We start from the raw sequence: 12,683 nt of genomic DNA on the forward strand, positions 1-12,683 counted from the left end.
AGAGCCTTTCTGTTCCTGCAGCCCTGCCCTGTGCTCCCCACAGTGCCCTCCACTGGCAGTGCTGCTCTGCAGAGTGAGCGGCTGCGGGGTCATGAAGCCATGGGGTGACTCCTGACTCGGCCCTGGCCATGCTGGTCACAGCAGGAAGCAGATCCAGCTAGACATGACATAACACCACTGATACTGCTGGTGCATGTCTGTGCTCATGGGCAGTGCTCAGAGTGACCCCAGGGCGTTTGCAATGGCAGGAGACGTGTTTGGGTGGGCGCTAGCTCCAGCCTGTGGTGTTTCACTGAGGGTGCAGCAATCACTCTCCAGTGCCCCTTCCCTGCACCTCCTGGGTCCCAACTGCCTCTCTGGGCATTGCAGAGCCCTTGTTTCCCCATACATACCTGCATTTAGTGCTCTACCTTCTGGTTACTCCACCGAAGACCATCCCTCACTTTGTGAGGCTCCACTCACTGCCCACACCAGGCACATGCTGTCCCTGGAGATCCCCTGAGCTCTCCTGGGAGCTCAGATTCCCCTCCAGAAGGATGGGCATCTCTCATCAGCACTGTCACCTGTGGGACAGCCTCAGGCAGGAAATTCAGAGACCATTCACCAGCTCCACTGGCACTGGTCACCAACAGATGAGCCCTGCATCCAGCCCTCAGTCCCTAACAGAGTACATATAGACTCTGAGCTTGTCCCCTGCATTCCATGGAGGTCACAAGCAGAGCAGCAGGCCCTTTTATGGTGCAATGACTTTGGGCGTATTTTTGACTCTGGCTTCTGAAGAAAGGCCAGACTTGGAAAGGCCTTGAAAAGAGAAAGTCCTGCTGCTGTTGGTGGACATGTCTCCAAGAAAGCTGCAGTGACAACTCAAAGGCTGCATCAAGGAAATGCCTGCTGTGGCAGTGGGGGAATGGTCCTGAGGAGCAGAGAGTCTGTTCCCACAGGCTTTGTCCAGAATCTCCTCCCCTCCACTCCCACTCCTCTTTGAATGTTAGAGCTCTGTAGAGGGAAGGGATCTGCCAGAGTGACAGCCAGCTGCCACCCTCGCAGGAGAGGGGTGTAAAATCACACCCTGACCATGGCCAGGGGAGCTGAGCTCTCCTAATGGACATAGGACCCATAGTCTCACCCCGCCTGTACTTGTCTGAGCCTGACTGTGCCCCTGAGCTCCCTTGGTGTCGAAAGAGACATTACCGAAAGAGACACTGCAAAGGGAAACTCTCCTCATTGCTCTGGGGGCATTCTAGGGAGCTCACACTAGCGGGGTCTGAGGTTCCCCCATCTCTGCTGATGAAGGGGGAAGCCTGGCTACCTGCTTCAACATGGTCTCTGGGTCAGATTCAAATGAGAGATTCCTGAGGACAAGTGGCACGAAGCAAAATATGTTTTCTTTCAGGAGAATGTAACAGAGAAAAATAAGAAGGAAAGACAGACATGACCAGCACATAAGTATGATGGCAAATATCCTGGAAATCTGGAGGGAATGCATGTGGGATGGTTATTGGTGCTGACTTTGTACCTACTGAATCAGTTTCTTCAGGGCATTTTTGAGCTCCTTGTTCCTCATGCTGTAGATGAGGGGGTTCACTGCTGGAGGCACCACTGTGTACAGAACAGTCACCACCAGATCCAGAGTTGGCGACGAGAGGGAAGGAGGCTTCAGGGAAGCATATACTATAGTGCTGAGAAAGAGGGAGACCACGGCCAGGTGAGGCAGGCACATGGAAAAGGCTTTGTGTCGTCCCTGCTCAGAGGGGATCCTCAGCACAGCAGTGAAGATCTGCACGTAGGACAGCACAATGAAAATGAAACACCCAAAGGCTAAACAGGCACTAACCGCAATAAGCCCAACTTCCCCAAGGTAGGAGTCTGAGCAGGAGAGCTTGAGGATGTGGGGAACATCACAGAAAAACTGCTCCAGGACATTGCCTTTGCAGAGTGGTATTGAAAATGTCTTAGCAGTGTGCAGGAGACCATTGAGAAAACCGCTGCCCCAGGCAGCTGCTGCCATTCTGGCACAAGCTCTGCTGCCCATGAGGGTCTCGTAGTGCAGGGGCTTGCAGATGGCAACGTAGCGGTCATAGGCCATGACTGTGAGAAGAGAATATTCTGCCAAAAGGAATGAGATAATGAAAAAGAGCTGCACAGCACATCCCAAGTAGGAAATGGCCCTGGTGTCAGAAAGGGAATTGGCCATGGATTTGGGGACAGTGGTAGAGATGGCGCCGAGGTCAAGGAGGGAGAGGTTGAGGAGGAAGAAGTACATGGGGGTGTGGAGGCGGTGGTCGCAGGCTACAGCTGTGATGATGAGGCCGTTGCCCAGGAGGGCAGCCAAGTAGATGCCCAGGAAGAGCGAGAAGTGCAAGAGCTGCAGCTCCCGTGTGTCTGCAAATGCCAGGAGGAACTTGGTGAGGGAGCTGCTGTTGGACATTTGCTCCTTTATGGCACAGGGCACTGTCTGATGAAGAAGACACATTGACAAGTTAGGACAGACTTCTCTGAGCAAAAATTTCTCATAACCTCCCCAAACACACACACATTGCCTCTTGCCATCTCAGCAGCACCATCCTTGAGCTCTGTGGCTCGAGCTCTAATTTGTGCTGGATGAGTTTGCCGTGAGGAGCAGGGGACTCTGTCCATGGACTCCAGAGGATTCAGCCCTGACAGACAGCACTGCGGACACGGGAACAGGGGTGACTAAAATTTATATTCCCAGTTCCAGTCAGAGTTAATCCACTCATAATGCTGAAGGCATTTTCAGCATCTTCACTCCCACTTCTAAATAATGTGGATTCATGAACAGTTTTAAGGCTTCTTTTGTTTCCTTTAGCTGACCCTGTCACACCTGAGGAGGATTCCTGGAGGCAGAAATCCTCAGCATTGCTGCTGCACTCAGAGTGAGCAGCTGTGATTCTGGAGAGGCAAAAGGATTCCCTCTGGCTTTAGTGCAGAGGGAGCAGAGCTGGCCTGTCCAGCTGCCTTGTTCCCAGCTGCCCTGTCCGCATACCTCGGAGGAGGAGGACAGTTGCACTCATGTTACCCGAAAAAGAAAAGACACTGCAGAGAGCAGAGGAATGCACTTGCAAAGTGCCCGTCAGCACTCTTTCTGAGGGGATGTGAGGCAAGTCTCAGCCCTCCCCTTCTAGACAGCAACACATCAGGCTCCTTCCAGCTGCCCACATCCAGCCACCCAGCAGCATGTCTCAGCGTGGCCTCAGTATCTAGGTGGCTTCTCCTTGGGGCACCTAGATAACACACAGCTGCAATGGAAGAGCTGTGTCCTTGTGGAGGGCAGCTTGCAGCCCAGCCAGACACCCCAGCGAAATGGCAGAATGTCCTAAGGATGGGGTGTCCTGATGAGAGACCTGGCTCATTCCCACACCCCCACACTGCTTTCCCCAGAGATCCACAGGTTAGAGGGGCACTTCACTGTCAAGGACACGTCTGCATGGCAGGACCCACAGGGTCAGTGTCTGAACTACATCAGAAACCCCCCTGCCCAGAGAGTCCAAGGGGAAGCACAAGGGCAGCATGGACAGGTGGGAAACATGGAGCAAAACCATGATATTTGTGCTGAGGGAAGCAGGGCCAGGAAGGGACAGAGGGGCACTCACGAGTGTCTCCTCTCCTGCATGTCTGGCTGCTGAGGAAACAACTCCTGCCCTGCACCCCCCAGCCTTGAGAGCAGAGGGCTGTGCTGGCTGGGAGAGGAGAGGAGGCGTTCGAGTTGATAGTTTCCTCTCACGCTTTGAGCATGACTCTGCTGCCTGGAGCCGTCCCTGTGGGGACCTGTTTCTCTCTCCCCACGTCTCTCCCCTCTCAGTGCTCACAGACACCATCCCACCCGCTGGCTGCTCAGCTCTGCCCTGCGGAAACCTCCCGGGGGCAGGACACTGCCTAGGGCACCTCCATGTCTGCAGGTGCTATGGAGCAGGTGAGAGAAACCTTGCTGAGGCTGGAAAGGTGATGCTGGCTCTGTCCTTAGGCTGAGGGGTGGATGAAGGCATTTGCTAGGTCGCTCCCAGAACTGTTCCTCCCTTAGTGTCAATGTCTCAGTCCCCTGTCTAAACCTGACAGATCCAATCCCATTTCACCCCACCCAAACAGAAAATAACTGAAAGCACAGGCTCATGACAGCTCCTTCCCTTTCATGCATCCCCCACTTTGACCTTCCTTTTGAAAAGGCCCCTCCAGAAATGTCCTCGGAGTGAGCTGGAGCTGTGGGCAGCCCTGACCAATGCAGCACCCTCTCATCAGGAGAATGAACCTGCCCTGCCAGGGGTCTCTCCTCCCACCCAGAGCTTCTCCCCACAGTGCTGTGGGGAGCTCCGCAGGCAGGCTGAATACTGACTCCTGCAGGCAGCAGAGTCACTGCCCCAGGCACACAGCACCTTGGGGCACAGGGACACTGCTCTGAAGTACAGTCCATGCAGACAAGTGTGCACACCCCAGCTTCATACCCCTGCAGCTGTCCCCAAGAAAAAGGAGCAGGATGCCCTGTCCCTGTGATGGTGTGGAGGCAGATCCCTGCTCTGATGCTCCTCTTTCTCCTCTGCAAAGGAAAAACTGGGAGAGACATCCTTAAAAAACAAATGTGGGATGGCAGGTTTTGGGTTTAGCAGACTCCTCCAGGAACCTCAGGAGCATTGCCCTGCAGCCAGAGATTTACCGTGACAAGGGCTGTGAAGATTTCTCCCACAAAGCACTGTCAGCCGTCCTCCCACTCCACACTGCCTTTCACTTCTCTCTGTCTTCTCTCATCTCATGGCAGCAGCAGCAGGCAGAGCCTGGAGCCCTGCTGCTCTTTGCAGAGGAGCTGCTCCTGCACACAGCTGCCTCTGGGCAGTGCTACCAGGTTGCCATGAGTTCCCTCCATCCCATGAGCCTGGCCCCACTCAGGAGCAGGGGCCCAGCTGAAGGCATGAATTTGTCTGTCCCTTGTGCTCCCTCCTCCTGGGAAATGTTCACTGCGGTAAACCAAAATAATCACCATTGCTCCCTCTCTAAATAACGCAGAGAGACCAATTACAGCATTGTCACTTGTTTCATCAGAGCAGGGTTATCTACGAGAGGTAGAAGTGTCCCACTTTGGAAATCCATATTCACATGTCTCAGGCAGGACACCTAGAAAGGGCCAAGAAGGAACCTCATTTTCCCATGGTTTGGATACTGATTCAGATGGGTCAGTTTGGGCATCTCATGCCCATTTAGAAGCCCCTGGCATGCAGTGGGATTCAGCTAACTCTCATGAATTCCACAGACACACAGGGGGTGGGATTCCCCTTACCCAGGCTGAAGTGTGCACAACACAGATGTCCGCATGCAAGCTCCTTGTCTAAGCTCTGGTTATCATCACTGGAGATGGAGGGTGGGAGTCAGTTGCTCACATGCAAACACCTGGGGACATTTGAAGAGACATGGGTGGTCCCAGCAATGTGTCAGTGTCTGCTTGCTCTGATGGAGCAAGCGTGAGACTCGAATCCTTCTAGAGCATCAGGTGGGGCCCAGCTGGGGAATTTCTTTGGCCATCTGAAATAACACTAGGTGCCCACTACAACTAGTGTTCCACTCACGCGAAAGTTGAGACAGATGAAGATCCCAATGTTACAAAGAGCTAATGTAATACAGTGCAGCCACTTGATTTAATGACATAAAATAGGCTGGCAGGACCATGTCAGATGCCTGGGGTGTCCAGCACAACCACATGTGTCTAGCAAATACAGCATGGCACCTACAGGAAAACAATCGCCCTTTGCAGTGGCACTGTGCAAGTGCTGCAGGGCATCTTGGATTTCCTGCCTGTGCCCAAACAACTGAATCCTGCCACTGCCTTAGGGAAAGTCCATCCTGTCTACATCCATGTGTGCTGCATAAATGGGAGGCACATCACACCAAGGTCTCCACTCTAGTCTCTGCACTCTCAAACCCTTCTTGCTCTCCGCCCTCTGAACCACTTCTCACCCCCGCAGATGTTATGAACAGGGACTGCACTAATGATGTCCTCAGGGTGGCTGGATCACAGGCTGCCCAGGCCCAGGGACTTCTTCACTGGCACCTTATCCTTCCTGGAGATCAGCTCACTTCTGTCACAGACCCCAAGGTGCTGCAGAGTCAGATCAGGCAGCCAGCCCCTCTCCTGGCATTCCTGCAAGGCCCAGCTCTGTTTCTCCCAGGCCTTGGGCACTGCAGAGTTTGCTCTCTTAGTGGGAACCTCCTTTCACCATTACACCACTTCAAATGCTATCCATGCCAGCACATCATCACTTGCAATCAAAGTCTTTGCATACATGAGGTCCTTGGTAACATGTTTCCCTGTGACAAATCTTCAGTCGGCACCTCAGCGAGATGCTGAAGACAAAATAAATGCAAACATATGCAGCCTGTCACAGGAGTGCCACATGGTTGGAATAACTGAGATGTGGTGGGATCACTCGCATGACTGGGGTCCTTCAATGGCAGGGTGCAAGTTCTTCAGGAGAGACCACCAGGCAAGATGAGGAGGGGCATGCCCTATGTGTGAAGGGGCAGCTTGCATGTATGCAGCTCTTCCATGGCATGGACCAAGGCAGGCAGCTCTGAAGGGCAGAGGAGCTCAGGAAAGCCCACAGGTCATTGAGGACAGCACCCATCAAGCACAAGAATGCTCCATAATGAACAGTTTGTAAAATTAGCAGACATGTCTGGACACCAGCTTGGCTAAACAGGGAACTCCCACGTGAGCCCCAGGGCAATCAGGCAGCATACGGAAAGGGGAAGAAGGGCGAGGCTGCAAAGGAGGAATTTAGAAACATTGTCCAGCAAAGTCGGAATGGTGTTAAAGAAGCCAAAGGTCCCCTGGCATAGAGACACTTGCAGGGGATGTGAAGGACAGGAAGAAGAGCTGCTACTGCTTCAGTGACAGTAAAAGAATAAAAAAGGAAATGTGGGCTCACAGCTGAATGGGGCAGTGATTCTAGCAAAAGCGGATGTAGATAGGTCTGGGGAAGTCAAGTCCTTCCTGGCTTCCACCTTCATCCACAAGGTCTCCTGAGCTGTTGTGCCTAGAGTCAGGACTCCTGAGGAGCAAACTAACCCGCAGTGCCCATGTCTCTAGAAATGAACCCATAGAAGTCTCTGGGACTGGATGGCTGGCATCCATGGACATGGCAAGAGCTGGCTGCTCTGACAGCAAGGCTGCTCTCTGTCATCTTTGAAAGGTTGTGGAGATTAGGTCCCAATGAGCAGAAAAAGGAATATGTTGTGCTCATCTGCAAAAAAGGCCACAAGGACAAAGCAGGGAGATGCAGGCCGTTCAGCCTCATGTTGCTGAGGAGTGTGTCATGGAGCCAGTCCTCTCAGATCACCTTTCTGGACACATAAAGAAGGTGCCTGGGAACAGTCAGCATGGAGTTATTGAAGGTAAATCATTCCTGACCCACCTGATTGCCTTCTGTGATAAAAGGCCTGCACTTCTGGAGGAGAAGAGAGTAGTGGATGTCCAGGAGACATACAGATGGGCAAAAAGATGGCTGGATGATGGAGCTCAGACGTGTTTCATGAATGGGTCATGCTTGACCAGGAAGCCAGGGAAAGGTGAGGTATGCAGCGGTCTACCCCACATCCTGTCCTTTTTGAAAAGCTCTTCAGCAGGGCAGAACAACATGTGCATCAGGACAGGCAGAGTCCTGACCGGCAGAGGAGTGACCCCAAGAAGAAGGCCCTGGAAATTATGAAGGGTGCCATATGAGCCAGTGATGAGTGCTCACTGCAAATGAGGCCAGCTACATACAGGACTGCATTAGGAAGAGCATGGCCACCCAGGCAAGGGCAGTTCTTATCCCCCTCCACTCAGCACTCGTGTGGCCACATGTCTGGAACAGTGTGTCCCAGTGTGGTACACCCAGTGCTGAAGGAAGGTGGAGCAACTGGAGAGGGTGCAGAGGAGGTCTGCCAAGATGGGGTTGGGGGTCTGAAGCACATGGCCTGTATGGAGAGCCTGAGGGACCTGGGCTGCTTCAGCCTGGCGAAGTGGAGGCTAAGGCCAATACAGTAGTCACCTGTGACTGCCTGTGACAGGGTGGTTTCAGAGATGATGGAGCTTTTCTTGGTAATGGAAAGCCATATGAGAAGGGGAAAGAGCCACAAAGTGCATGTTGAGAGGTTCAGAGTGGACTTCATGTAACAAGAATGTCACTCGTAGGGTAGTGCTGTGGTGCAAGAGGACACCCAGAGGGACTCCGTGATCAGCCCCTAGGTTTGTGATTCAAGGAGCAGCCAGCAAGGACAGCGGGATGTCAGTAAAGGTGGGGAGATCCTGCAGTGAGAGCAAGGTGGGGAAGCAGGCTGGGTGTCTACAGGCTGCAGGGAAACAGGTGCAGGGTTGGGACAGTATAGGACAGCCTGTGGTGGAGATGACAGAGGGCAATGCCAAGGCTGAAAGCCTCCAACAGAACTGAGGTCTTTGTCCCATTTGCTATGGCTAGTGTCTCTGCCACAGAGGCCTACGAGAAGAAGATGTTTCCTTAGAGCACTGTGGCCTTGCTGCCTCCTCACCTTCAGAGAGCCCAGGAGGTGCCGTATTGTTGTCCTGCACTTGGCATTGTGCACCCCCCCCCACCCTAACACTGCCCCCAGGAAGAGCCCTTAGCAACATGTAAGGGAAAGGATCTCCCCACGCAGGGGCTGGCTGTGGTTCTTGACCATTCTGCTTGATAACACACAGCAAAGTTGACTTGGCATCACAGCCACCCTCACATTGCCTTTGCCTACCTGCAATCAGGGCCTCCAACTTTCAGCTCTAATCAGCCACCAGGGAGATTTTGTTGGTAATGGCCCTCAGTGGGACCCATTAACACTCCAGGAAACTTGGGGATTTGCTTCTGATGTAAACTTCTTGAGAGGTTTCTTCAGTCTCCTCTCAGCTTCAGAGGTTCATGGACTCAGCACCAAAGACACCCGAGGGGACATTAAAATGCAAAAACCCCTAAGGAGCCATGCCTCTCCCCATAATTTTCTTCAGGTTGTCAATTCTTGTGTGGCTAATTGGAGAGGTTTCAGGAGTGTTTTGAAAGAAGGCAGATTTCAATGAGCACCTGAAAAAGAAAGGTGTCTGCTTCTTAAGTGTCTGATTCTTCAGTTTTCAGAATAAGTCATACCCACATTCTCCAATTCATACCGGCCGACAGTGCCTCCTAATGAGGTCTGGACATGTAGGAAAAGCACCATCCTGCAGGTCTGACATCCATGAAAAATATTCCTCCCCACCTCCCCAGCCCTGCCATTTCTCTCATCAGCCGCTGGGGACTTAGATCACTCTTGTTCAAATCGAACCTTTTGCCACTCAAGGCTGCAGCTGAATGTTACAGCTCATGTGCACCAATTCCCACCTGCTTTCCTTAGACAACTAGCTGCAAACAGACACAGAAGGATTTGTCTTAATTGCAATCAAACACAAATAAACTTGATCCGGTGTCATAAGAAATAAAATAAACTCCTCAACTGTATGTCAAGTCCAAGGTGCCTCCAGTGAGGTCCACGGTCTACAAGGAATAACCTTCCTTGAACTGTTCTTCACAAATAGATAGGAAAGGCTGGATAGACACACAGTGGAGGAGCTGGTTGAAGACACAGTTAGACTGCTGAAAGAGGAAGCAAGCTTCAGAGTCCCTGAAGCTCAAAGCAGCAACTAGAGAGTTGAGAAATATCTAAATTGTAAAGGGTAAGGGGGAGGAGGAGGACTGGAAAACTATGGAAAGTGCATATGTCCAGATTGTCTGATGCAAAATTCACTTTAGAAACGATCAATTTAATCAGGACATGTGGAACCATGTGAAAGATTAGTGAGGTTAAATCCACAGCATAAGAGACAGAGCACTGCTAACGCAAGTTAAGGGGCAGATCAACATTTCTTCTCCTGAGATTCATGCCCTTCCTCAAAATTTCCGTTATGTCATCATGCAAAAACACTGACATTTTATTAACATTATTCAGTCATTTCAGCTGATGAAAGTGGGCTCATATATTTCTTTTTTTAACGTTGAAAACAGTTCTTCATCTTTCTAGGCAGAGCTCACGTGTCCAACGACAAGCACCCAGTGGCACTTGGAGAGGCCTCAGTGTCTCTGAGGCACCTGCCTGGGCCTGGCAGCTCGCACAGGGGACCTGCAGGAGACGAGAGCCCCTTGTGGCTGCAGAAGGAGGCTGGGCAGAGGGGACCAGGGCACCAGCCTTCCATGACCCTGTGACTGCATCCCACCCCAGTTCCAAAAATCACTTTCCTTTTCAGACAAAAAGATAATGCGTAATTGCTCCGGAAGACTAGTAGACTGAAACAGAACAAACCAAGAAAGACCTAAGAACACAAAAGAAATCCGGAAAGTATAAGAAAACATTTCTTTGCTTTAAATCTTTTTAATTTCCTTCTAGTTTCAGTTTTAATGTCATTTCTAAACATTTCTGTTATAATCAGGCCTGCACCATTAAACAAAATATTGTTGTGTCTCACACAGAGCCCAGTGCTCAGAAATCCACCCCCCTGCCCATGGCTGTCCTTGCCACTCCTCACTCTTTGCACAGAGCACGTCGCACTCTGAGGTGTCGGGCTCTCTCGACTGGTGAGGAAAGCAGGGTGACCAGCTTCATCTATTTTTGGGTGGCCAAATTTGCACAAATCTCAACACACCTATGTAACCGTGACGTTTTAAAGGAGTCCCTAAAACACGTAGCCACACTCTCTTTTCATTCCCTCCCACAGTCAATGGACTTCCCAACTTAATTTTTGGGGACAACAGGGAGGAGGCTGATCTCACCCCAGCCCAGTTGTCTGGGCTTCCCTTTCTAGTCAAGGGAGGAAACTGATTTGTCTCAGCTGAGTTGTTTTCAGATACATTTCCTAATGACAAGCTAAGGTCTCATACGAGCCACCTCCAAAATTTCTAGCACCACATGGGAAAACAGCTATCTCAGGGCATCTCGAGCAGCAGTAGCCTCTCTATGTGGTCAAATGAATCAAGCCCCAAAAGGAGATTCTTGTCCTAATTTGAAATCTTCTCAAAAAATAACTCACTGCAATAATTGACAAATATCCTCATTTCCAAAACTTCACACAGTTTTTACCTTTGCCAAATATTTTTTCATTCTTAATAATTGGCAGCACCATGTTTGTGCACTACAGTAACCATGGCTATGAAGCATGGCAGGGACCAGGGTCCCAAATAAAGCCCTCTGGATGATGTGTGTTAAGGGCACCTTTGCTCTTTTCTGGCCTATCATCTCTATCGTAAGCACCGCAGACTGAGAAACCTTGCTAAGGACTTCTAACAACAAAGAGCCTGCTTTGGTGCCTCAAGGAGGAAGGCTGCATCCTGCCCCAGATTGTCCTACATCCTGCTTCTACAAAAAGAGTAACCAACAGGAGAAATCAGTTTGGAGGCTCAACAAAGGACCTCAGCTTGTGGCCACACTTTGTGCTGTTTCATCCCACATGACTTTGATCCTGTCTTAAAAAAAAATGCCAAATCCCAAACCAACCCCAAAGGCCTAGATTCCCACACAGGTCTGCCCAGTGCAGAGACCTGACAGTGCAGGGGCGCTGATGTGTCATCTCCAGGGCTCCCTTTTTTATATCTCACAGCCTTTGGCACCATCTGGAGATGTTCCTGAAGGATTTGTCAGCAAGTTTTGGAAAATAACTGGGGTGACGGGAGGTATCTGCTTTCCAGAACATGAGGGGAAATCTCTCAGCTCTCTCCCTGGCTGTGCCATCTCCATGGCGGTGACCTACTGAGCCCCCAGATGACACGAGCTGAGGTCACAGTGGGATGTGCCACATCACAGGGAGGTCTCCCTGGTGGTGCGATGGTGCCCTCACTTCCCTGTGGAAGGCCCAGGACCTGCTGAGCACTGTTCACGAGCTCCCCGCTGCTGCTCTTCAGAGCTGCTGCATGGCAAGGATGGGGGACAGGAGGCAGGAGGGCCACGTTGGAGCCCCTCTCCAACAGGCAGAGAGGAAGGGGCACGCTGGAGAGGCGTTTTGGGTGACGAGATGGGAAGACTGTCCCTCCTCCCTGGCTGGAGAGGCAATCCGATGGCAAAGGGGCAAGCGAGAACTGCTGGACTGAGACCATCAGCCTGGACCACCGTTCCTTGTTCCCAGCACTCCTGCAGCTCTCTCCTGAGGTAAGGGCTTTAGAAGTTTCTTCCCAAGGTGTCGCACAGCAACTGCTGAGTCCAAAAATGGTTGTGAATCCTGGGCGGCGGGGGTGGCTGGAAAGGGCTGCGGGCTGCCACAAGAGCCCTGCCTGAGGGTCCTGTCTGGCTCAGCAGACAGTGTGGCAGCCAGGACTCCTGGGTCCTGGTGATGGGGCTGCCCTGAGCCCCAAGGATCCTGTGGGGCCGACTCCATCCCCTTGTGGAGGGTGGGGGACAATCCATGGCCAGGTTGCCTGGGAGTGGGTCCCCCTTTGGCATCTGGCTCTGGCACAAAAGGGGTCCTGTGTCCTGCAGCTCGGGTGTCCTGCAGCTCCCCTGGGGCTCTCAAGAGCCTGCTGGAAATGCCCATACAAGAAATGGATCCTTCACCTTGTTACAACCCCAAGCTGTCTGCTTCTTTGGGAGAACCTCTGCTCCTTCCCCCTGGATCCCTTTATATTTCCAACTTGGCAGAGCATGTTTTGGGCTCAGAGATCTTGTCCTCAGATGGCCTCAGC

The 12,683-nt window shown here is 51.9% G+C and overlaps 1 protein-coding gene across 1 annotated transcript; it reads right to left on the reverse strand.

The window, feature by feature from the left end:
• Positions 1-1,516: 1,516 nt before the first annotated feature.
• On the reverse strand, positions 1,517-2,428 carry LOC136996101 (olfactory receptor 14J1-like). The gene has a single exon (XM_067317095.1). The coding sequence runs from the start codon at positions 2,426-2,428 to the stop codon at positions 1,517-1,519; it is 912 nt and encodes a 303-aa protein (XP_067173196.1).
• Between the last annotated feature and the right edge of the window lie 10,255 nt (positions 2,429-12,683).

This window comes from Apteryx mantelli, unplaced genomic scaffold (assembly GCF_036417845.1).
Source record: "Apteryx mantelli isolate bAptMan1 unplaced genomic scaffold, bAptMan1.hap1 HAP1_SCAFFOLD_20, whole genome shotgun sequence".
NCBI classification, from domain to species: Eukaryota; Metazoa; Chordata; class Aves; order Apterygiformes; family Apterygidae; genus Apteryx; species Apteryx mantelli.

Excerpts from the sequence above, each read along its gene's own strand:
- LOC136996101 (XM_067317095.1), bottom strand. The coding sequence starts at position 2,428 with ATGTCCAACAGCAGCTCCCTCACCAAGTTCCTCCTGGCATTTGCAGAC.